General features: G+C 37.5%; 1 protein-coding gene across 1 annotated transcript in view; it reads right to left on the minus strand.

Moving 5' to 3' along the window:
• Nucleotides 1-25,970, minus strand: part of PIK3C2G (phosphatidylinositol-4-phosphate 3-kinase catalytic subunit type 2 gamma) — a 419,757-nt gene that overhangs the window by 130,203 nt on the left and 263,584 nt on the right. The window contains exons 22-24 of the mRNA XM_075553327.1: nt 20,817-20,953; nt 17,947-18,116; nt 6,722-6,878 (exon numbers count right to left, since the gene is read on the minus strand). Of these exons, the coding sequence (XP_075409442.1) occupies nt 6,722-6,878; nt 17,947-18,116; nt 20,817-20,953 (464 nt within the window). The remainder of the gene's footprint in view (nt 1-6,721; nt 6,879-17,946; nt 18,117-20,816; nt 20,954-25,970) is intronic.

Raw genomic sequence — 25,970 nt, forward strand, 5'->3', positions numbered from 1 at the left:
ATTTCATGGATTATTTTTTACCCACTTTTCCCAGGAGTAAATAAAAAGCACTGTGAATATCTGGAACATGCTGCTCTCTACCAAGGATGCACCATTAACTCCATAGTAGGCCCACCAAAAGCTTGTGGTTTATAATCTTGGGTACTGGCCATTCTGGGAAGTAGAATTTATGACCCATATCAAGTATTTCTCAAGTTGTAACTAGGTCATTGTGAAGTAAATGGAATCCTTTTTTACTTAGTGACTAGCACAGCAAGAACCACGTTGAGAGAGAATGGAGGGGAATATAGAATACCAACGTGGGCAAATAAATAAATAAATAAATGATACTTAACAAACTTAATCTTGGTCTGCATTTTATGAGGAGCCATTTCCAAAAATAATGTGCTCCTAAAACATTTTGAGGTCATTGATCCTTTTATTAAAGCTACAGATTCTTGTAATACATACAAAGAGAAAGAACCGAATTGAGAGGTAAGTTAGCAGACACTGGGTAGTAGTACATCATTGAAATGCACATGCTTATTTATTGGCTTCATTGATCTACATTGATCCTGATCTCAAATTCATTTTTGTGTGTGTGTGTGTGTGGGAAGTCTAGAGGCACCAGTGGCTACAGTGCTCAGCCGCTAAATGAAAGTTAGTGGTTCAAAATCACCAGCAGCTGTATGGGAGAAAGATATGGCATTGTTTCCATAAAGCTCTGCAGCCTCCGGAACTGGATGGAGCAGGCTCGCTGTGTCGTAGGTCCTTATGAGTAGGAACTGGACTCGGTGCTAGTGGGTTAACTTTAACACTGCACTCATTTCAATCAGTGCCCTCTCGAGCCAAAGTTGCTTACAGCCTCAAAGTCAAGAATTGAATCTTGCATTTTGTCATAACATATTATTATACTAACACCGTCTTTTCTAAATCTGACTTGAATTTTAGACAGTTCTCTATCAATGTACAGTTGCAACCATTTTTAATTGTTTTCAACAAAATTTTATGTGTGTTTCATATCATGGTATTTGATGTATATTTGGTTATGTCCACATTCTATTTTACCATCGCTCTTCCAATTGTTTAGAGGTAGCTGTCCTCCAAATTTCTTGGCATATTTGAGTGAGCATCTTCAGTATTTCAACTATTTGTTGAAAAGTCTTGATGAGTAATCCATCAATTTCTGGACTCATTTTTTCACCAATGTCTTCTCTACAGCTTGGACTTCTCCTACCATCTCATCCATTCGTGATGCTATTCTACCTCCTGAAATAGTTGAACTCTCACCAGTTCTTTTAGGTACAGTGACTGCATTTCTTCCATCTTCTTTTGATGTTCCCCATATGATCCATCTTTTTCTCATAGGTTTCTTTAGCTTTTAAACTTGAGACTTGAAATTTTTCTTCAACTCTTTCAGCTCGAAACTTGTCAAGTTTTTCATTACTTTTGGTTTTCCCATTGAAATTGGTTCAGCTCTTCTGCTCCATTTCTTTCCTGTACTTACAAGAGCATGTTTCACAGTCTCTTCTCACGTCCGTTGTCTTTTGTTCTTTCGTGTATTTTTAAGAATGATGTGGTCACGAGTACTTAAGATGTTCTCTAAATTTAGATGAAATATATATTCAAATTGTTTGGCAGTTGTTCAGAACTTGTTTCAATTTTCTTCAGATTAAAGTTGAATATTGATCTGAGCGATTCATGATTTGTTCTATAGTTGAACATTGGCTTTGTTCTAACTATGATATCCATACATGTAGTCAGTTTGATTCCTGTGTATTCTATCAGGTATGCTATGCATAGAGCAGACATTTTTTATTCTTTTCCAACAGTATTTGCCATGAGGAAATAATTGGCCTTGTAAAATTCTACCATGTGACCTCTGGCATGAATTGGAAAAGTCGAAGGTTATATTTTGGAGGGACTGATCCTCCTTTGTTTTCAACTTCTGGATGCCAATCCGCAGTGCTCATCAATTCATCTCGATTGCATATTTGATTCATTTTAGATTGCAGAAGTTGGTCAAAATCTTTTACTTATTCTTCTTTGGAAACAGTGGTTAGTATATAAATGTGCACAATAGCTTACATCGACTGCTTAATACCTCACTTTTCCTTGCAGCTGTGCGGATATTATCCTAACAGTAATATCAATGGACCTCAAGAGAGATGTTGAAATGTGCTTTGTGATGAATGTAATGCCATTCGTCTTCAGTTTGTTATTATCAACCCAGTAGAATATGTGTTTTTCTGATTTACAAAGGAAAGTATCAGTCCATTACACCTCACGAATGCCTAGCATATTGATATTTCTGAGCTCTATTTCATTTTGATAAGTTCTGTGATGCATAAATTCTACATTCTTATCAATACTGGATGTTTATAGGTGTCTCTTCACAATTGTTTGGTACCAAATCAGCAAATGATGTTACAAAAAGTGTTCCTCTATTTACATCATTAAGGTTGATGCCACATGGAGGCCGTTGCCCTTCCCCAGTCATAATTTGAAAACTTTCCAAACTGGTAGGCTTGTTTCCCAGTCTGGCATCAATTTTCTGCTGCTATTTCATTGGACAATTTTATTTTAAAAAATAGATCACTAGGTCTTCTCCCTAGACTGCCTTAGTCTGGATGCTCTGATCAAACTGCCCTACTAGGGATGACCCTGCTGGTATTTCATATACCCACAGTGTAGCTTCCAGCATCATAGCAACACACAAGACACTACGGCACTAGAAACTGACAGACTAGTGCGATGTTGTGAATAAAATATCACATAACCACCACTTTTAAATAATATAACATGTCATAAACTAATGATTGTTAGATATATTATGACTCATATGCTGAAATTTCTTTTTAGTAGGTAGGCAGAAGGGCTCATTAGATAAGGCAAAAACACCCACCAGTTTTTAAAAAGCTTTCATTTCACATTATTTTAGTACACTTAATTATCATTCTGCATTATTTTTGTGTCATCTGACAAACAGCAAAAATTCTATATTTGATTTTTTTGCTTTAGGTTAAGTTTTCAAATGTCTGTAATTTTAAAAAGCTGTTTTAAAATATGGTAGTATTCTTGGATGCAGTTATTTCTAGCATTTTGGACATTTAGAAAATCTAGTCAATTCAATTCTTTTACTTGTGTTACCTTCATTATTATGTAAAAATCTTGACGCCTCTGACTGGGTCCTATGCCTTCTCCACAGTTCCTGGCGTGTGATAAAATATGGATTCATAAGCTACAGCTTACCGAAAGCTCAAGGGGAAATGAGTGTTTGTCGAGCGTAAGTGGTTAAAGAGCTCACTTGATAATCAAAAGGTCAGTGGTTTGATTCATCAACTGCTCTGTGGAAGAAAGGTCTTTATCTTCCACACAGATGAACAGTATTAGAAATCCTGCATCCCACCTCTACTCTGACATATTGGGTTGCTATCAGTCAGGATTGACTGATTGACTTTGGGTTTTGATTTTTTTTTGTACTGCTTAGATAATTATGAGGTACATTAAATCAAGGTCATAGACATCCCCAGTAGAGTTTCTTCTGTAATATGGGTAAAGATTATAAAATGTAAGCCATCCCACAATTCTAAGATGACCCATCAGGATAGGAAAATAGAATACAGATATTCAAAACTGAGTCTTTGCTTGGCTTGAGAAGCCAATTGGATTCTGGAGGTGGGTGGGACTTGACATAGCCTGTTTATAAAGAAAGAAAGCAAAACATCTTTGCATGTTAAGTAATTTTATAAATGTTAAAATATTTTTAGAAATTCTGATTTTTCAATAACCACAAAAAAGTCTATGTTGGAAGAAATATAATTAGAATGTGCCTTAAATACAATGATGGTTTCTAGTGGGGGGAAAGTGACTACCAGTAGTTTCAAGGAGCTTAAGGGGGGTAGTTTGCCTGGTAACCTGCTCTGAATAAGCCACTTTTCTTTGAGCTTCTGGACATTCCCTGGGGAGGCAGGCCATGTGCCATAGAACACTGAGACATTGAATCCTGGCTCACAAGGCACCCAATGCACTCCAGATGCCATACCGGAGGGATGCGATGTGGAAACCATTAGGTGAATGAGATTCCACCTCAAGCATAACTGTAACCTGAGGAATTAAGACTGAAATTACATGACATGTGAAGAAGCAGAAGACAGTTATACCAAGAGTATTGAACTGCCGGTAGGCAGACTAACATTTATTTACTACTTCAATGCACTACTTGCTATATTAAGACTTAATATTCTGGCAGATTTGGTTCTGACATTGTCAGTGAATATTATTGCAAGTTTGCCTGACCACAAACTCCCAGAATTTGTGCAAATAGCATCCAGTCACCTAAGGATTTATTCTGTACAAGTGACTAATCCATGTATTGCAAGATGTAACTAGCCTAAACTTTTTCAGTCTCCCTCTCTCATAGTGTTTTCAAATTAGTACCATGGTATAATCAATTACATTATAAACTAAAGGTCCTTATGCTTCAGAGAGATGGTGGATAACATTCTCTACCACAAATTAACAAGGATATCTCTAAGGTGAACCAGAGGCAGATAAAAAACATAGATTCATGAAAGGATTTGGGACTGGACTTAATTGTAACTCCAATCTTAAAACAATTCGTTCTTACTACATGACCCTGCTCAATGCTCAGCTCATTGAGGGAACACAGACGATATGGGTGCTTTAGCAAAGTCTGATGAAGATATTAGATAGTAGCTGGCTATCAGAGTAGTGTCTGGAATCTTAAAGGTTTGTTTCCAAAAGAGCAGCCATCTAAGTTAAATGTCGACTAAGCCCACATGGAACAAGCCCACCAACATGCATCATCCAAGGATTGTAGATTATATAATCCAAATCCAAGAAGGAAATAGCATCAGTGCTTTAATTATGAGATTCTGGTTTGCAGAGGCTATTGGTGACAGTAGAAACCCAAAATACCTTAGCAGGATCTACACAAGGACTGAGGCTCTAAGGATTTTCTTCTAACCATAACTAAGGGATGGGAATGACCCGGTTATCAGACAGCAAGTATTAGAGAAAAGAATACAGTAGATTAAAATGGTAAATCTGACTTGAACAGATGAAACCTTGCCATTTGATCTCCCCTATGATACACTTTGGGCTTGGTCTGGTTTTTAATATTCTCTGAGTTTTTTGTTTGTTTTCATATTGGGGTTTATCTTGGTTTTATTTTGTCATTTTGGGTAGCCATCTTGATGCTTTTATGTGCTTCCCTATGTTTTTTTGGTATGTGAAAACCGGGATAGGTGAATCTATAGGGACAACAACTAGAATAAGTGTTTGTGGGTATGACATGGGGGTGGGGGTGCAAGGGGAAGCTGACATCAAAGGGTTCAAGAGGGAAGAAAATGTTTTGAACCTGATTTGGGTAGCAATTGTACAACATTGCTTGATGCAATTGAGCTATGAAGTGGTGTGGTGTCTGGATTAACTCATACTCAGGTAGATTGAAAATAAAATGATGGTGAGACTTACTGTCATGGGCTTTGGAAAAGTTATAAGGATATACTAATCCCTGGAAAAGGTTATTATGCATAAAAATGTAGAGTCTCGGTAAAAAAGAGGAAGTCCCACCAGGAGCTGTATCAATACATGGCTGCAATGTTGCCCCCCCCCCATAATAATTGTGAAGATGGCACAGAATCAATAAATATAAGCAGACTGTCAGATGGGGGTTAAGGAAGATATTCTAGAGAATGTAGCTAGTATTGTTCAAATAGAATTTTAACACAGGAAGGCCTTGTGAAGGCCATGAATTATATGTGGTACAATGTTGTTATCTGAATACATTAGCTCAATTATTCTTGGTGATAATATTGACTATAGGAGCCCCTGTGGTGTGGTAGTTAGGAGTTGAGCTGTGATCCACTTGGTCTGCAGTTTGAAACCACTAGCAGCTCCTTGGTTGAAAGACAGAGTGTTCAATACCCATAAACAATTCTAGTCTTGGAAACCCACCGTGGGTCACTATGAGTCAGCTTTAACTCTAAAACCCATACTGACTAAATCAATGGCAAATTTCCCTCTCACAAGCTGCTGAAATTCCTGGTGTGCACTTCCTTTTCTCGGCAAATATTCCCACCAGATTTCCTCTCTTCCTGCATTTTGCTCTCTTTTTCTTTGGGATGGATAGTGGAGTGAAACCTTTAATTTATCCTTGTTGATCAAAAGGAGTTATAGGACCATGATCAATAGAGCTGATGCTCATTCCTAAATGCACCACTCCACAGCCGATTAACAAATCACTTATGTTTTGGACCCATGGTTCCTTAATCTGTAATATATTGACAAGGGATCAAATGCAGAGATTGGGAGAGGAAGCTAGAAACAACCATTGCCTTGTCTGTGCCATAGTGTCAGCCTGAGGTGTAAATGAGACAGTGCTTCTAATGCACTTTAAAAAACTTCTAATGCACAGTGTAACCAAAGACTTTGTTTTCAAAATGATTATACTTGATCCTCAGTCAAAATACGCCAACATAATCTCTGAAGGCATCGCTGTTGTCAAGATTAGGATTGTTTGTGATAATACCAGTGTACTAATATATTGAATTATTAAGAAACGTGTTTATAAATTGCATGATGACACTCTTAGTTTGTTCATTTCTTTCTGTTTTGAATAGTTCTTTGGGGAACTCCAAGCCATTAGCAAAAATAGACTACTGAAAAGGAGGCCTAAATGAAGTTTATTATTTTTGTTTTTTCCTTAGGGACTTACCATTTCTAGCAAGTTCAAGAGAAGTCTGCTATGCCTTCTGACAATATTATAAGCTCGACAGCAAAGCTCCACAAAATCTTGGAAATGCTGTGGATTTTTCCCACCTCTGGTAATAAAATATTCCATTTCTGAAGTGAAAATAAAAGGTGCCCGGTCCCTATAAACCAAAAACAAGAGCAACCATAAGCAGGAGAAGTAGTTTGTAGGGTTAAATTAGACAATCACAACACCTTCTTTTCATCTGAATGTTCTTGTCGTTTTCTCTCTACCCTTAGGAATAAGCTTTCTTCCTTGTAGATCAGGTAGATACACTTACCATGTTGCTGTGGTTAGTTCTTTTCCAGTCCAGACTGGCTCATAGTGACCCTTTGCACAATAGAAAGCAACACCTCCCAGTCCAGTGCCACTTATAGAGTCTGTTCTGACCCATAGTGCCCCTAAGCACAAGCAAAGCACTGCCTGGTCCTGGGCATCCTCCCACTTGTTCCTATGCTTGAGTCTATCTTTCAAGACCGTGTGAATCTGCCTCATGGAGGGCCTTCCTCTTTCACACTGTTCCTCTACTTTACTGAGCATGATGTCCTTGATGGATTGATCTCCCCTGAAAACATTTCCAAAATATATAAAAGGCAGGCTTGCCATTCTCGCACCCAGGAGGCATGCTGGCTGTACTTCTTCCGAGACAGACCAGTTTGTCCTTTCAGCAGTGTTTTCGATATTCCTCAACAGCACCACGATTCAAATGCACAGATTCTTGCTGGGTCTTCCTGACCTGGTGTCCAACTTTGGCATGCGTATAAGGCAATCGAAAATACTATGGCTTGGGTCAATTACACCTTAGTTCTCAAAGTAATACGCTTGCTCTTCAATAGTCTAAAGAGGAGTGATGCAGCATTATTTATCTAATATAAAGCATCTTTTGATCTCTTGACTGCAGCTTCTATGAGCATTGGTTGTGGATCCAAGTGACAAAATCCCTGACAACATCAACCTTTTGTCTATTAATCATGATGTTACCTCTTGGTCCATTTGTGAGGATTTGGGTCTTTACATTGAATTGTAATCCTTACTGAAGGCTGCAATCCTTGAACTTCATCAGCAAGTCCTCCAAGCCCTCCTCACTTCAGCAAGCCAGGCTGTGCCATCTGCATATCACACATTGTTAATAAGTCCTCCTCTGTTCCTGACACCACATTATTTTTCATCGAAGCCAGCTTTCCTGATGATTTGTTCAGCATACCGTTTGAATACATATGGTGAGAAGATACAATCCTGACACACACCTTCCCTAATTTTAAGCCAAGCAGTTTTCTCTTGTCCCCCCACCCCCACAACTGCCTCTTGAGCCATGTACAAGTTCAGCATGCACACAAGCGAGTGTTCTAGGATTCCTATTCTTCTCAAGGTTGCCTATAGTTTGTTAGAACCCACCAGTCAAAGGCCTTGGCATAGTCAATGAAACAGAAATAAACACCTTTCTGGTATTATCTGCTTTCAGCCAAGATCCAATGGTATCCTTGTTCCACTTACTCTTCTGAAACTGGCCGGAACCTCTGGCAGCTCCCATGCATGTACTGCTGCAACTGTTGTTGGATGATGTTCAGCAACATTTTACTTGCAGGTGAGATCCATGGTATTGCTCTAGAGTTTGAGCATTCTAACTCAGTGGCTTAGCTGCCACTCAAGGAATGACAAATTATTTTGTAATGTTAACCTATATTATCTAAATATTTAATGAAAGAAATACTTTTATATAGGAATATTATCCTTTAAAAGCAATAGAAGAGCTAATTAAAATACATTACTAAATTCTGAAAAGGTAGAACGGATCAAGTGTTTAACCTTAAATCATGTTTGCTTTTCAATCCCTATAATGTAACAGTACTCTTCTCACCAGTAATTTAAAAAAAAAGTTTTTCTTCTTTTTCTTTAGAAGATATGCTAATCCTTCAGAAAAAATTGGTTAAAGTTAAGAGTTTGTAACATGTTCTTTTTGGCAGCAATTTATGAATAAACCAACTGTCACACTTAATAAGGGAAAGGGGAAATATCTACATGTAATTTCATATTAGAATTACAACAAATATTGATCAGAATAAAGAAAATATGATATTAGACTGCTAATCATAAGATCATTTGTTTGAATCCACCAGTTACTCTGAGGAAATATGATATTAGACTGCTAATCATAAGATCATGTTTGAATCCACAAGTTACTCTGAGGAAATCAGTCTGCTCTGACAAGACTTTCTCTCTCAGAACACTTAGGGAGCAATTCTACTCTGTCCTACGGAGTCTCTATGAGTCAAAATCAACTAGATGGCTGTGGGGCTGACTGCTACATAGGTAATGCCATACCTTGCTGCCCTAAGTGTGGAAAACAGGGACACAAATAACCGGAAAGAAGGTATTGTTTCTCTGAACTTTGTCAGTTTTTCTCATGTTGGTTGATACAAAAAGGGATTGCATGGATGAATATTAGGTCTTGAGCTGAAGGAAGATTGCAAACATCCTACCCTAACCCTTTTTAAAGGGAGTCTAACTGTGATAAATGGAGAAAACGATTAAAGCTGTTAAGGGTTTCATCTTGCTTGGTTCCACAATCAACGCTCATGGATGAAGCAGTCAAGAAAGTAAATAACTTGCATTGGGCAAATCTGCTGCTCAAGACCTTTTCAAAGTATTGAAAAGCAAGGATACTACTTTGAGGATTAAAGTGCACTTGACTTAGGCCATGGTATTTTCAATCACTTCATATACATGGCATTTTAAGCACCTTATATGCAAGTGTAAGGATAAGGAAGAAGAAGAATCCATGCATTTGAATTACAGTGCTGGAGAAGAATATCGAAAAGTACCCTGGAAAGGACTGTCAAAAGAACCAACAAATCTGACCTGAAAGAAGTACCACCAGCATGCTCTTTGGAGGCAAGGATTTTGTCTCACATACTTATAACATGTGTTTAGGATAGCCCATACCTGGAGAAGTACATCAAACTAAGTAAAATAGAGGGGCAATGATGAACCTAGAGAAGATGCTGGTGTCTGGCTATCAAAAGATACAGTGTCTGGGGTCTTAAAGGCTTGAAGGTAAACAAGCAGCCATCTAGTTCAGAAGATACATTGAAGGGGTAATGGACTAAATTTGGGGTAAGGTAATGGAAATGAAAAATTTAGATGACTCCTTCAGGAAATTTGTAAAGTTCAGCAAAATTTTATGGAGAATGACTTTTGAGGAAAGTTATTTAAACATCAGAGAGAAAAGTACATTTAAAAGCTGGTGGAAAGGATTATTATTTGCATGATATAAAGGAAAGAAAAATGAAATCTTGATAGAGTACTATTCCGTATAAGGTAAGTGCGAAATGATTCCAGTGCACAGATTGACGGGTTAACTTCAGATAAGAAGAACAGATCTATTTGAAGAAGCAGCCACAAGTTCAGGCGCAGGTATAAGATTGGGAGTCTGATATTTGGGTAAAATATAGGTTCTATTCTCATATATTCCATTTTCTCATTGAAGTAGTAAGTATGCAAAGTGTGTGATGTAACGGGTAAGAGAGATCTGAGATTCATTCTAAGAGGACAAAGTTCAACTAATTTGGGGATTGAATTAGTGAGCTGACCGTAGGCATGTGTGGGGGAGGATGTTTGGCGAGGACTATGTAGCTTGGTACTTTCTTGTAGTGCCAGGGGCAGTAATGTACCAGAGGAAAGTAGGTGTGCAGGCTGCAGCACGTGTTTATCCTCTGCCTTGACACTTTTATTCAAAATACACTCTACCATTTTCTGTCTTCTCTATTTTTCCCACTAATTTAACTCCAGACCTTTTTCTAAAGTCTATTCAAGGAATCTCTCCTTGAAATCTCCCTAAAATCAGTAGTCCTGATAGTAAAGATGTTCATATTCTGAACTAATACTAAAAGGATGGTTAAAAACAAGCTCGTTGTAGACAATGGATCATGAAAGAGATGAGATGCTATATTCTCAAATAAGTACTTTTCCATTCATCAAATTATTTCTTAAGTATATATACGTATGTACTAAAAATGATTATGCTTCAATTTTAAAGTAGTATCGGACATCTATGCGATGGACAAAACACCTCAAAGCAGCAACTTTCTCAAATGTGAATTATGCAATCTGGGTAAGACCATTGGGCTTCATTCCAGCAGTTCACAATGATATTCTGTTACACTCACTTCAGCAGAATAGTCCTTTGTGGACCTTGAAACTACAGTACTTAACTTATATTAGCTTATCTATACATATTAGATCTTCCAAAAATGTCAGATATAAAGAAAATCAGCAGTTCTGCCTGCTTTTTTCAGTTAAGAAGCACAGTTCCCGATGAGAGTGTGAAACTGTTGCTTTCATGAATGGTCTTAGGTTTTATTTATTTATCCTACAAAACCATTGATCTTAAGGATTACAAGTCTATGTTAACATATCTCATGTTCAGAAATACAAGATGACTATGTCATTTGGCGATAACTAAATAAACACCCATCGATATCAAGGCTGGAAAGAAAAGAGGCCCTGTTCGACTTCCAGAGAAAGTGTAAGCTTTCTCAGGCCTCTTTCACAGCCTACTACTTGTAATCTTGAGCAATGTATTAACCTTTATATGTTTGCCTTCTTTATATGACAGTCCTTAACTCAAAGAATTCCTGTGACAAACAAGCGAACATAGCCTTGGTGGCTGGCTGCACGCGGAGGTAAGCGTTGGGCTGCTACTGGCAGTTTGAATCCACCAACTGCTTTGAAGAGTCCTGTAAAAATGTACAGCCTCGGAAATATAAGGGGCAGTTCTACCCCATCCTAAAGAGTGGGTATGAGTTGGAATCAACTTGATGACAGCGGCTTTGGTTTGGGATTGAGTAATAAGCATCATGGAGGAGTTCAAAGCTTCCTATGGAAGCTAATACCCCACATAATTTAGTACCAATTAGGAGCACTTGCTGTGTATCACTCACAGTGATAAGCACCATTAAAACCCACGGCGATCTGAGAAGAGCCTTAGGTTTTACTCTTAGTGATGGAGGCAGGGTATATGGAGAATGGATTAGAGAGACAGAGAATTTTATTGCAAAAACTGTGACATTCGACTCTGCCGTTTGGACTCTGTAAACGCACACAGTCCTTCCTTGGATGGTGTAGTTTTTTTAATTTAGTGTGGCACTTGAGCAACTAGTCAGGTAGTAAAGGAAAGCAGACAAACATTAGTCTCAGGTTCAAAGATCTAAAGCCTGAATATTATATTTGTACACTGAACTTAAATGTGGGGCTCAGTAAAAACCACATATAGTTTTTATTATGAAACGGGTTACTGTTAATTTCATAGGCAAATGTTTTCCACCCCACCAATATTATTGTAAACTTCAGGATAGATTGTTTTAAACATTTCTAAAATTTGCAGATTCCCATCATGGTGAATTGTGGGATAAGCATCCCTAAAAACGACAGAGGCCATCAGGGAACATTTGGGCTTATACTTTTCCTGGAATCACAAATGACCTTCATTTGAGAAGAGTACATTTTGCTGTCCAGCAGAAAGTATACAGGTCCCTTGTCTAATATCCAGGAGTTAATTGAGAAGACAAATTTGGGGTCTCCATTGGATAGGAGACAACCTTGCTTAATTAGCACAGGAAACCCCATATGTACAGTCTAATGAGCACACAAGAGGCCTGTACGACCGCAAAAAGAACATTCAACATCCTGTGAGTCCTTTGCAAGTATTAACTAAGGACAACATCACCACTAATAAGTGCACAACATTTTTTTTCAGATTCGGAGAGGTTGCTCTTCAGTTACTAATGCATTTAAGTGCTGACTCGGGGGTTCCTCCTGAGACTCAGGTAGATCAATTCTCAGAGTTGAAATGGAAAGTTAAAACACCTTCCTCCACCAAAATAATCAGTCCAACTTTTCTGATTTTATGGATCTGAGTTTATTTATAGTGGATCAATATTTCATGAGGATAGGGAAATAGTTCCTCTATTTATCCGTGTTTCCCCCCAGTGAACAACTGTTTATGTTTGGGAAAGTTACAATTCCAGGGTATGCTTGAAACAGAAGTTGGTCTGGATACGAAAAATAATTATTGGTGTATACTGTTTGTGTGGTGTAAGACATTTTAAATAGATTTTTTTCTCAAGTTGAGGGTGAAACTCAAGAATAAGCCAAATTATTTCTGAAAACAAATCACCCCAAAACCCATAAAGTCTACATAGGCACGATCAAGACATATGTAACAGCCTTGAAAATGATGTGTTTTTTTCCTCTGCACATATCTGTGTACTAATTCTTCACTTGGATACTAGATGAAGTACTACATTAAGCTCTTATTAAGGAACTAATTGTAATTTTTTCTTTAAAAAACACTACTCAGGATCAGGATTATGAGATGCTTGTATTCGACTGTGGTGTAGTCAGTTACTTAAATTGGTCGTTATAGCCACTATCCCTTTTGTGATGTGCTGTAAATTCTACACGTTGTGTTTATAGTTATAATCCTATTTTGGAGGAAGTTCCTGTCTCCAGAATTAAGGTGGGGGTGTACCCTTAGTCTCCGGTGTACTAAGGGTGTGACATAAATTTCCTTGGTATGGCATGATATGGTCACCTGAATGATAAGCAACACACATGCATCAAGCCCTTCCCTTCTTTGACCTGTATTTCCCACCTGAGCGTGGGAGGAAGCAAGAAGACATTCCTTGACTTCAGACACATTTAGCATCTGGCTCTGAACCCTGAATTTGGCTTGCATGTGCCCTGACCCTTGGATTTGGGACTAACACACCCGCAATTGCATGAGACATTTCCTTGAAGTTCCATGAGGCCTGTGAGCTGTCACAGTGAATTACAGATACCAGGGACATGAGAGAATATGCGCAGTAGGAGAAAATGAAGTAATAAAACATCTTGGAAAAGTTAGACATTTGGGGACATCTTTTATATCCAACTCCTTAGGATCAGTCTGGCATTAATTTTTCAAAAAGAATTTATTGCCACAGAGACACATTGGATCTTAAACCCACCAGGGAATGAACACGCCTATTTTCCATCATAAGTGATATTTTTTCATGATGAAGCATAAACTCATTAGGTGCAGGAAGGATGACTATTGAAATGATTCTCTCTTTTTCCGATACCCCACCCTCTTCCTAACATACTTTTATCCTTTTGCAGCCATTTTTCATTATAATCATTTGAAAATCCACAAAATTTCTCTTGGAATAATTTGTGTGTGTGTGTATGTAAGTTTCAGTAAGTCTCACTGTCATAGAGTCAATAGTGACTCAAAGCAATCCCCTGTAGGTTTCCCAAACTGTACCTGTTGACAGGAGCAGAAAGCCTGGCCTTTCTCTTATTTTAGTAAGAATGGGGGGTGGTAGTGACATATTTTAAGGAGAACAACTAAAAAAATTATAAGCTAAAACATAATGAAAGGACAAGGGAAGTTGAAGTATTACGCTTATATTCTCAATTTTAAGTTTTCTCAGTTTACAACCATCTTTAAAATAATCTCTCCATTAAAATATTAATTTTATTTTTTCTAATCATTATCTAGTCCAATAATTTATTGTTGATATAAATGTTACATAGATAATAATTATCTGACACATGCTTTGCTTACTATCTTAGGGCTTTTTGAAATTAGATATACAGAGCTTATGATTAGAAGCACAATGTGCAAGCCTCTACACCACAGAGCTCCTTAAGCACACAATAGTGTGGATTTTAAAAGTAAAATAATATTGGATGTATTATAACATATCTATTTCTGGAGCCTTGACTTTCACCAATGATCTAAAATTTCCAGAAAGCTATCTGAGACTGAGATCGTGCAAGATAATATGACCAAAGTGAATGTTCATAGCATTTGTGGAAATGTAGTCTGAAAATAAAAGAATAAACTGTAGTTAAGAGAGCAATGCACAGATCCATAAAGACCTTTCTCAGGACCATGATCTGATGGGACAGCACAGTCCATTGACATAAGGTAGCTCACGAAGTTCATGTTCTGCATCTTAGTGAAGAGGGTAGTGTCTGGAGTTTTCAGAGCATGCAAATGGCCACCTGAGAGTCAGCCAATGGCCTCTATTTGTCATGAGAAAGAGACGAAGAATGTTTAAAAGGAAAAAAAGTAAAAGAAAGAGGATAAACCAGTTTATAAGGCTGTTTTTTCCATAAGTCATGGATTCAACTACCCTGAGACTTGAATTAGATGGTGCCTCGCTACCACAATTGACCAATTAGACCAGGGATACCTCAAAACTGTTTTATCTCCTTTTAATAGAGAAGCAGAGTTACACACAAATTAAAGGGTATTTCCCATTAGATAGTGTTCTAAGAAAAACAAAAACTGTAGAATCCTAATGGTCAGCACTTAGTCTAAAGCTAAGGTGATAAGGGGTGAGAAATAAAACAAAACAAAATCCCAAGTGTACTACAATGAGAACAAAATTAATGAGAATATTGGCTCAATGTAAACAATGCAAGTAATGTCACCGATCAATTTCTGTGGCTTTTGTCAAAGGCGAACCTGTATTGCTGTATAACATTTCATCAACTACACAAAATATCTTACTCTTTTAAAGAACACCTTCCTTAACATTTTCTGCTCTTCAAGAGGAAGTCACCAAAAAGATAGTGTTATTGTGTTGACATTTAGAATTGTTAAAATCAAATCTTTGTGTAATGAAATTTACTATTCTAAAATAACTTGTAGGGAGATAATGCATGAATTACTGAATGTATGAATAATTTGAGCACAGCTTTCATTTGCATTTTGGGAGTAAAAATAAGGAAATGAAGATAATATGTAATACTTCAAAATAAAAATCATTTGGTTTAAGCAAGTTGCAAGAATTCCTCATTGTTTTTATTGTAGGGATTTTCCATTTTCTGAGTAGAGTTGTTAAATTCTGGGAGCAGAAATGCCATACATTTCTATATTCTGTTAGTGTGAATCCTCTTAATATAATCTGACAACTAAGACCAATAAGAAAGGATTTCCTTTTGCTGTACAGGGCATGAAATCTCTTACATTCATATCAGATATGTGCTTTGTTCCCTTGAAAGTTAGAAAATGTAAGGATCTCAGAACACCAGTTTTCTGAAATTCTAAAGAATAGTTCACGAGCACCGGGCAGAAGCTCCAAGAGAAGGTGGCTGAGCTGACTACCTGATATATATTTTCTGGACAAGATCGCATAGATGATTAATGTGACTTATTCTAGAATAATGACATGTATGAGCATAAAGAAATAGCAGTTCTGTAAGAAATCAGATTCTCTCTCAAAGTCCTACTTACAAGGAGAATGCCGCCTTTTTTGCTGCTTTTGCCTAGAGGGAACCAGGAGTCAAGGACATAATTACTCCCAAGATACACTTGGTATGGAGTAGCCATCAGGGGAAACATATCTGGAAGATACATATATATATATATACCTGCATATATATTTTACTACTTTCAAGTTAAGTAGATGATCCAAAACCACTATTGAATTATTACAAGGCCTTGTTATGCTATAATATATTAAGATAGTACCAGGACATGATTTATATGCTTAGTTTTATGTAGAGGAATTTATCAATATGTCCGAATATGTATAAAGAAACAAGGCACAGATTGGTTTTTCTCTAAGCATCTATGATGTAGTAGCTGGTACAAATAAGAATGTCCATTTATTCTAGGGAGGCAAGAAAAGCCCTATTTAAAAGAGGTATTTTTTCATATCTAGCAATTAAGAACCACCAGTGCACAAAGTTGGGTGTCTTAGGAAGCAACAGCCCTAGCGGTTCCAACAATTGCCCCACACACAGCACTGAAGGGGAGGATGCCATAGGACCAGGACGTGTTATGTTCTGTTTTACACGAGGCCACTCTGAGTTAAAATTGACTTGATTGTATGTAGCAACACAATAATAACAACAACTCACATTAAAGAAACCAAAAATCTAGCCATCTGCAAGTATATTTCATTTAAACAAATAATATAATTATTCTCACATTTGCTTAGATCAAACATGTAGGATTCTTCTTTGAATCTTTCCTTCTGTTACCACACCTCCTACCTTATTGACTGTGGTCAATTACTTACGGACAATATCCAGTCATTTAGCGAGTTGGGTGGTCCTCTCTAAAACACATTCAGAATCCGACAGCTTTATATCTCTTCCACACTCACCTTTAAAGCCTTGCCTTAAACATTGCTGTTGGTCTCTTTACTCCATAGGATAATGGAGAAAGCTTTTGAAGTTCAGGAAATTTCTCAGTGGGGTTTCCTTGAATTTGAACTAAAAGCTAAATGCTGCACTGTGACCTTCAGTTACCCACTTGGTTTGGCCTCTATGGAACGCTTCCCTGCTATCGCCTACTGTGTGCCCACCACCACTCTACTTTGTTAACCCCAGATCCACTCTAGTTTGTTAACCCCAGATCCTTCCTTCTTGATGTCGTTTGAAAAAAACAAAACAGGCTTATGGTCATGGTAATTGCGTTTGTCATTCTCTACGCTTGAAATATTTTTAGCTAGGATCTCCAGTAGGTGACAATTTGTTACTCAAACTTCTTTCATTTTTTAAGAGTGACTTCTTTAAAATGGCTTTTCCATCCCCATTCTCTGCCTCATTTGTTTGAGTTCATTTCTTAATGGAACTTTTCACTCTTTCATATCGTTTATTGACTTGTTATAACTTGTTTAATGTCTGTCTTTTCTCCGAGAAAGAGATTGGGATTTGGATCTGCCTTGTTTACCATTCTGTCTCCAGCTTTGAATGGTAGCTGTTCACTAAATATTTGTGGGATTATTCCAGGCTAATCTAGGGTGGGAGTATGGTAACTTTGTGATATTTAAACAAGTGGGGCTAGTGTATGGAGAACATCAACTCATGACTCAATGTCCATTCAAAGTTTATGAGAAAACAAACAAAGCAAATCAAAGCATTATTTCAGACAAGTCAGCACAGGTTTACTGTATCTTGGGGAAAACCAATTTATGCCATTAACTTGTTAAAAAAACAAAAAAAAGACACTTTGCTCCATTAACAATATCTTGGAGAAAAATTTCACTCAATATTATTATATATGCAATCATGTTTATACTAATTTGGGGGTTACAGGAAGGAAAGCAAGCTATTTTTAAACTACATGTAGAATAAAAAGCTCTAGGCCATTGCTTAAATACTTGCATAAACATTATTTGTGTACTGACCTTTTTATCCCTCCAAATGTTTGTGCATGACCTAAGAATTTTCCAAAGTCAATATGAAACATGTGGCCTGACTTTGTCAGCATAATGTTGTCATTATGGCGATCACAGACTCCCAGGATGAATGTCACCACACACCAACCCGCACAGGAATAGAAAAAGTTCTCCAAGGCCTTATCAGTTGAAAACAACAATAATATAAAAATAACAGAAAAAAGAGAAAATGTATTAGCATCAAAGGTAATGGTAAAAAGAAAATGATAAAAATCACAATTATATCATGAAAAATTTCTGCAGCTCAGTGGAAAGGATGACGTTAAGTTGCTGATTCATAACATCCTAAAGGAAAACATGAAGCAATCTGTTCTTTAGTTTAATAGAGGAATGTTTTCATTGCAAGTGAAAGAAATATCTCTTTCACTCAGATGCAGTTAATTTTTGTGATTTACATGAGAAGCTTGCTTGGCTTTTTCATTTTTGCCTCAAATATACAATATTTAATGATTTTTTCAAAGCAAAAGAAAACAATATGATCTAGCATTATCCATCTTCAAATTAATCTATAATATTTAACTATTGTTGATTGTGCATCCATTTTTTAAATATAGGAAACTATATATTGATATATCTGTGCCCTTTTATGTTGCTCAAGCATTGTCTGCAATGTTGTTATACTGTATATGTTTTTTCTTTTGCTTGTACAGTATGGTGTTTTGGTGCAATGCTGTGTGGGTAGAAGCAGATAACCATTAAATCAATTGTGGCACTTTTCTATAATGAACAGAGGCATCCTTCTACAAATAGTATCCATTGTCTTCAAAATGATTCCATTCAGCTTTCTCACCATTCTACTGTGAGTGACTTGCTGGATCAGGATTATGGGTCTCATAAAGTGGAATGGCCGACTTTCAGGGGTATGAGGATCACTGGACTATGTGCCATATACTTGGGTTTGTGCTCCTGGAGTTCTTGGACAAGTCAATTAATTTGACTTGACTTTTTCACTTATAAAGTTAAGATACTTAAATATGTTCTGCATATTCCACATGGTGATAGTGGAGAGAAAAATCATTGATGAAACACTTAATACTCCTCTGGTTCCTTGAGGCTTACTCACTCCCACCATCATGACCCTAGCTCTACCTTTCACAGTGGGCTAGACCAGATCATGTGCACAGGTGAGGATAAAACATAAGAGCTCATGACACAGAGAATCCAGGAACAGGAACTGGAGTAGTGATACCAGGAGGGAGGGGAAGAAGGAGGAACTGGCCATGATGATTAGTACATACCCTTGCCAGAGGGACAAACAACAGAAACCATGGGGGAAGGGAGACAGCGGTCAGTGTAGGATATGAAAATAATAGTAATATATAATTTATTAAGGAGGTATAACTGGTAGAAAGGGATCAATAGAAAATAAATGTCTAGAAAATAATAATGGCAACGTGTGTGCAAATGTGCTTGATCCAATTGATGTATGGGTTGTTACAAAACCTGTAAGAGTCCTCAATAAACTACATTTAAAAAAACTTCAAGGGATATATAAAGGACTATATAAATTCAATCCAAACTCTAGGAAAAGATTTGTGTACAATTCGGAGTTATAATTTGGGGGTTAGATGGAAAGCAAATTTCAAAATATTGGCCTCAAGCAGTCTCTGCTATTCTGTACTTCAACCTCAAAGAAGGATGGAATGTAAGAACTCTCAAGTTTCCATCTCAGCCAACATTGACTGATTATCCAGTGTGTTAGAGACATAGCAGTTCTCCAGAATCAGGGTTCACAGTGGTAAGATTGAGACTGTTTTTAGCAAATTTAATGCTAGATCACAAGGAGCCCTGTGGGGCTGCAGGAGAACCACTCGACTGCTTGTGAACTGAAAGGCTGATGGTTCAAACACAGTAGCCACTGTGGGAGGAAGATGGTGCTTTCCTGAAAAATATTTTAAAGGTTTAAAACCTGTCATACAGTCACTCTGAGTCCAGATGGACACGATGGCAGTAATTTTCATTGCTGTTTTCAAAATGCCAGCCCATATAGGACATACTTGTATAAATGACTACAAAGGTGCACCTGCCTCTACGTGGATTCAGCTGCACTAATGCATGGCTTGACAAGGGGCAAAATGACTGTGTATTGATTCTAAAGAACTCTGGTGGCACCATGGTTATTAGCTACAAGGTCAGTAGTTCAGATTGATTGGCTACCTTGTTAGAGAAAATTGAGGCTGTCTGCTCCGATAAATATTTATAGTCTCCAAAAACATTTGTAGAACCATTAGGAGGCAAATTTGCTCCAGGATAATGAGTTTGGGGAGCTCTGACTGTAAACACAGTCGTCCCCTTATCTGGGAGGGGTACTACCGACCATACTTTAAACTGCAGGTCAGATTCCAGGATAAAGTGGGAGAAAAAATGTTTTCATCCAAATGCAATGGTGTATCTATTAAAGTCATGAACTATAAAATCCTGTTATACATTCCTTCAAATAGTTAAAAGAATAAATCAGCCAGAAAAAAATAGTAATCCATGGCAGAAAACCTGTATTGCAAAGAAAGGGTGGAGGTTTCCAGAAATCAAGAGTATTGGTTACCTGACAGAGGCACCTCCAGAATCATTGTCTCTGAGGGTGACATTACTGAAAGGCATATATTTGAGTGGCGACATTCTTATTTGTAATCAGAAATTTCATCCACAAGTAAAACAAGATGCCTTTCTTTAGCTAGTATTCCATTTAAAGGGGATCATTATTACCAATAATGATTATTATGGAGTCAATTTAATTTTTCCCTAAATCATAATACCTGCAGGATTAGATCATATTTTTATTAAAGCACCTTTTTTTTAAGAGTACAGACAACAGAACAAACCTTTTCATACTCTGCTTGTACAGGGTGGTTCTGACTGAACCATTTTTTGATGGTATTTTCTTTCAGTGGTCCTATCAATCCAGAATTGCGATGAATCTTTGCTAGGGTGACAGCATCTGGCACCATTTGGACCAATCCTGCTTGATAAAAAGACAAAAGAGATAAGATGACAATTTTTCTATAAAGGATGAAAGATACTTGATTTGTGTAACAACACAGTTGATGTCGGCACTACTTAAATTACTTGTTTAATTACCTGTTTTCTTCCACACTCTCTCTTTTGAAAGAGCCCCATGTAGGTGGCCTTACTTCTCTTCCTAAGTCCTGGGATAATAATTATTGGTTGTGCTTAGATCAGATCCATCAGGTGTTGCTGTAATTTTTAAATTCTTTTCAGAACTATAATTTATTGTCATCAAGTCAGTTTGGACTCTTAGAAAGATCCGATGAGGCATGGTAGAAGTGCCCCTCTGGATTTTCTAGATTGCGAGACTAGAAAGTCTCATAAAGCCTCATCTTTCTTCCACTGAGCATTTGGTAGTTTTGAACTGTTGACCTCACAGTTAACAGCTGAACACATAACCCACTATACCACCTGGGCTCCTCTGGAGAACTTTGGTAGAGAGAAAATCCAGCTGAGCATTGTTTTATACAGAAGTCATAGAATCGACAGAGTAATCGATTCAGTAGCACATGGATGGGAAATTCATTTAAAGTTAAGGGGTTAAGCTCATGGTCTTATAACAAATATTTATGACTTATATGAGCCAGACACAACCTCCAAACAAGCTATGGATATAAATAATCCGTGTTCAATAGGCGATTAATACATGTTAATCCCCCTTTCCCCTTTCTAACCCTTCAAAGGTTCCTCAGCACTTTTCTAGTTCTTCTAGCTGAGACGTTCTGAAGGATAATTACATTGTACCTTGTTCCTGAGTGTTTTACTGCTGTCTTGCAACTGACCATGCGCAAAGCTAGGGTTTAGATTATTGTGGCCTTTTAATAGCAATGCCAGTTACATTTCAAACCACGTTTATCTGGAGTTAAGCTTTCCTAACTCCCAAGTCTTACATTGATAAATACCCAGAAAACCTTGATCTGAATTTGTAACACTAATAGTGACTAAAATCTGCCCATTAATTAAAACCATAAATGGCACTCATACATTTTGAACCTTCGTGGATCATCCTTTAATACTTGTACCATGACTCCGTGTTCCTTGGGTAATATGTGCAGGTCCATTCTTAGCATCCTCGAATGTCATGTTTCTTAAGGTTCGGTGCACATACAAAACACTTGTGAATTTATTTTTTATAACGCTGCTTGTGGTTCGTGAGGGTGAGTCGTGACTTGAGAGTCGGCACTTTTGACAAGCCTCTAGATGATGCTGGACCATGGTTCATATTTGAAGTAGCTAAAACTTTTCTAGGTGGTATCACGCAAGGCACTGAGCAGCTCTTCCAAAGAGAGTCTGATGTAGAAAAACTCAATTCTATCCCAGGGAACAGGCCCCCCAATTCCTCTAGATGAATTTTATTCCCGTCAAAGTTGGAATTAGTGATAAAATAAATCCAAAAGAATTTTTCTTTGCTCTAGAAGCCTGTCTGAGTTCCTAGGATATCACATATAAAGTAGCCATGAGGATGATCTACAATGTGTTGATGACATAATGGAAACTTCTTACCTCTCATACATTCTCCCCCAGGACAGTGGTTCTGCTGAGCTCATTTTAGCATTTCCACTTCTCTTTGTGACATCTCACTTTAGAATATAATTACAAATGAACCCTGATCTTCTAAAACTGACATTTTAATCTCAATTTTTCTTGAAGAAACATTTAGCTATTTTAAGGTCCCTTTGTGATCATACAATTATAGAAGTGTATTGGGGGACATTGTTCAATGACACTGAGCTGGTTGTTACAGTGATTTATAGCAACCAGAGGCACGAGAAAGGAAACACTGACTGATCTTTCATGTAAGAGCACCCATTAAAGGATTTGTTTTATGGTACCTCCAAGCATGAGTCAGTCTACAGTTATTTTTGTTGAATCATTTTATTAACTTTAACCTTTCACCCTGGTTATAGTCTATGATAATGCACTGAGAAAAGCAGAGCTGAAATCAGAGTTCCACTGGGATCAGAGACTTAGTCGATTTCTGAAGAAAAAGTTATCCATTTAACATTGAAATGCTCAGTTTGACACTTCTAGTTTGTCTCTGACATTTTCAGTATTGCAAGAGATGAAATACTTAGATTAATTATTTGAGAAAAGGGATGGTGGAACTCAAGGAATAACCATTTCACCGTAGCAATGAAGCCCTTTTATTTATTTATTCTTAGGAACTAGAGCATTATAGAAGGTCAGGTATGGGACATTTAGAGTGGAAACCACAGAATAATTCTCAGAATAGCAAATAAGGGAATGGTTGGACTTGAAATGAAGTCATCCTGAGACATCAAGCTTCAAGTTAAGCAAATCAGGAGGTGCTTCCAGCTAAGCTAAAATCTAACGTATGATTGGCTGGAGTACCAAGCCTACTGGTAGGACCATGGGAACTGAGGACAAAGGCAATTCATGTTTTGTAATGATCTGTATAAATTGCTATTGCCCATGAAAGTCGGGGGAAAAAAAAGAAAAAGGCGCATGGTTCGGGCCTCTTTTCCAGCTCTATGGCTTCATCTCCTTGCTTATCCACACATATCTGCTTTGTTTCATACTCACTAATTGAATGGCTTAAGTGACAATGACTACAATTAAACAATACTTAAGAATTGTTGGTTCTTCCCTTCAGCATGATTTTAATAAGGTAGAAGTTCATTTCTGGTGTTGTTAATACGAGCCATTATTTTCACTGGGTTTGGAAATATTTATAAATATTATATTTTCATATTCACTTGACTATTGATGTGCTTCTTTAAAAATTCATTTATAAATAGAAAACTATTTTATAATGTATTTACAATTTCTAAGATCCTTGAAAGAATGTACAATTTCACACACTTTTGTTAATAATGGGAACACTTGCATTGTTTTGAATGGGTAGTATTTATATTATTGCTCTTGTTGTTGTTAGGTGTCTGTGCATCAGTTCTGACTCAAAGCAACCTTATACACAACCGAAAAAAACATTTCCTGGTCCCTTTTAAAAATATCACTTTTTCGAGGGTGCTTACATCTCTTATAACATTCCATACATCAATTATATTTGTCCATATGTTGCCCTCATTTCCAAAACATTTTCTAATTGAGCCCTTGTATGATAGATATATAATCATTTGTCAGTTTGTGAATTAAGAATGTCAGGGTGGAGTCTAGCTTGTCAGTCAGATCATAGCCAATCAGGCCTCTATGCATAGCTTTCCCATAAGGATTCTGGGAATTGCGGTATTTCCTCAGTAGAGGTGGGGAACTCTGCTCACAGTCTGGGAGACATAGCAGCTGATAGGACATGTGAACCCACCCTGATGCAGCCCTGGGTGCTGGAGAAGCCATGCGGAGACCCCTGCCAGCACAGAGATGTTTCCAACACCACTGGATCCAAAGACTTTCTACCCACTGCCCTGTGATCTTCTACATTCGGCGTCATTGCACGTGTTTCATGAGTCTGAAGAGGACTTTATACATTGATATGGGACATATGGGATAATATCGAACTTATGAACTTGATCTAGACTGGGCTGAGACGTTTTCTCAATGTTCAATTCCTCTTGTATATAAATCTCATACACATATGTGTGTCCATGGATTTGTTTCTCTTGTCTACCCATACTATCACACCTTGATATAAGTTCATTTTCCCCACTCCCTCCTCCAACCTCCCAGTCTCTTGAATCCTTAATCGATTATATATTGTTATTATTATTTCATATCTTACACAATCTGTTGTCGCTCTTCACCCACATTACTCTTATTCATCCCCTTTGGGTGGGGGAGGATATATATGCAACCTTTGATGGGTTCCCCCTTTCTCTCCATTCCCACTCGTTGACCATTCCCCACTCTCATAAAATCATTACTCCCACTACTGTTACTGAGAGATTTTTACATCCAGAGTTCCATGTGTTGAGAACTCTTATCTGTACCAATGTGTATTCTCTGTTCTAGCCAGATTTGTAAGATAGAACTGGGTCATGGTAATGGGGTAGGGGGAACCATTCAGGAACTAGAGGAATGATGTATGTTTCATTGATGTTACACTGCACTTTGGTTAAATCATCCCTTCCTTATAACCCTTCTGTGGGGAGAGATCCAATGGTCTACAGATAAGCTTTGGGTCTCCACTCAAACTCCTCTCATTCACATCAATCTAATTGTTTGTTTTGGATCTTTTGATACCTGATCCCATCAATACCTCACAATCACACAGGCTGCTGTGATTTTTCCATGTAGGCTTATTTGCTTCCCTCCTGGATGGCTGCTTGATTAACTTCAAGCCTTTAATACCTAAGACACTGTATCTTTTGGTTGCTGGGCATTGTCTGCTCCCTTCGCCACATTTGCTTATGCATCCATTTTGTCTTTGGAGATTGTCTCAAGAAGGTGAGTGTCAAAGAGTGCCAGGTTATTAGTACAAAGTGTTCATATTTTAAGGGAAGCCTTGAGTAGAGCTCCAAAATTCATCTGCTATCTGAATACTATACAATATATAGTAATATAATATAAATATATGTATATTGGTGTCTATTTTTGTCATCCTCAAAATTATTCTTAAATTTGAGGACATTGTTATAGCCACTCTGTCAATCCATCTTGTCAAAGCTTTCCACTTTTTATCTGCCCTTCTATCTTGCCAAACATGATGTCTTTCTCCAGGGACTGGTCTCTCTTGATAACATGTCCAAAGCATGAGAAGAAGTTACCATCCTTGCCTCGAAGGATCATCCAGGAAGAACTGGCTCATCATAACTTGAATTGAAATAACTCACAAAAATATTCAAGCCTTGAGTTGCAATACTTAATGGTTCTGTGGATAAAATGGAGCTCTGGTGGCAAAGTGATTATGTGTTCTCCTATGATCTGCAAGGTCAACAGTTTGAAATTACCCATCTGCTCCTTGAAAGAAAGATGCGGCTTTCTACTGCCGTAAATATTTTCAGTCTCAGAAACCCACAGGACAGTTGTACCTTGTACTACAGGGTCCCTATGAC

Source organism: Tenrec ecaudatus, chromosome 6, assembly GCF_050624435.1.
Source record: "Tenrec ecaudatus isolate mTenEca1 chromosome 6, mTenEca1.hap1, whole genome shotgun sequence".
NCBI classification, from domain to species: domain Eukaryota; kingdom Metazoa; phylum Chordata; class Mammalia; order Afrosoricida; family Tenrecidae; genus Tenrec; species Tenrec ecaudatus.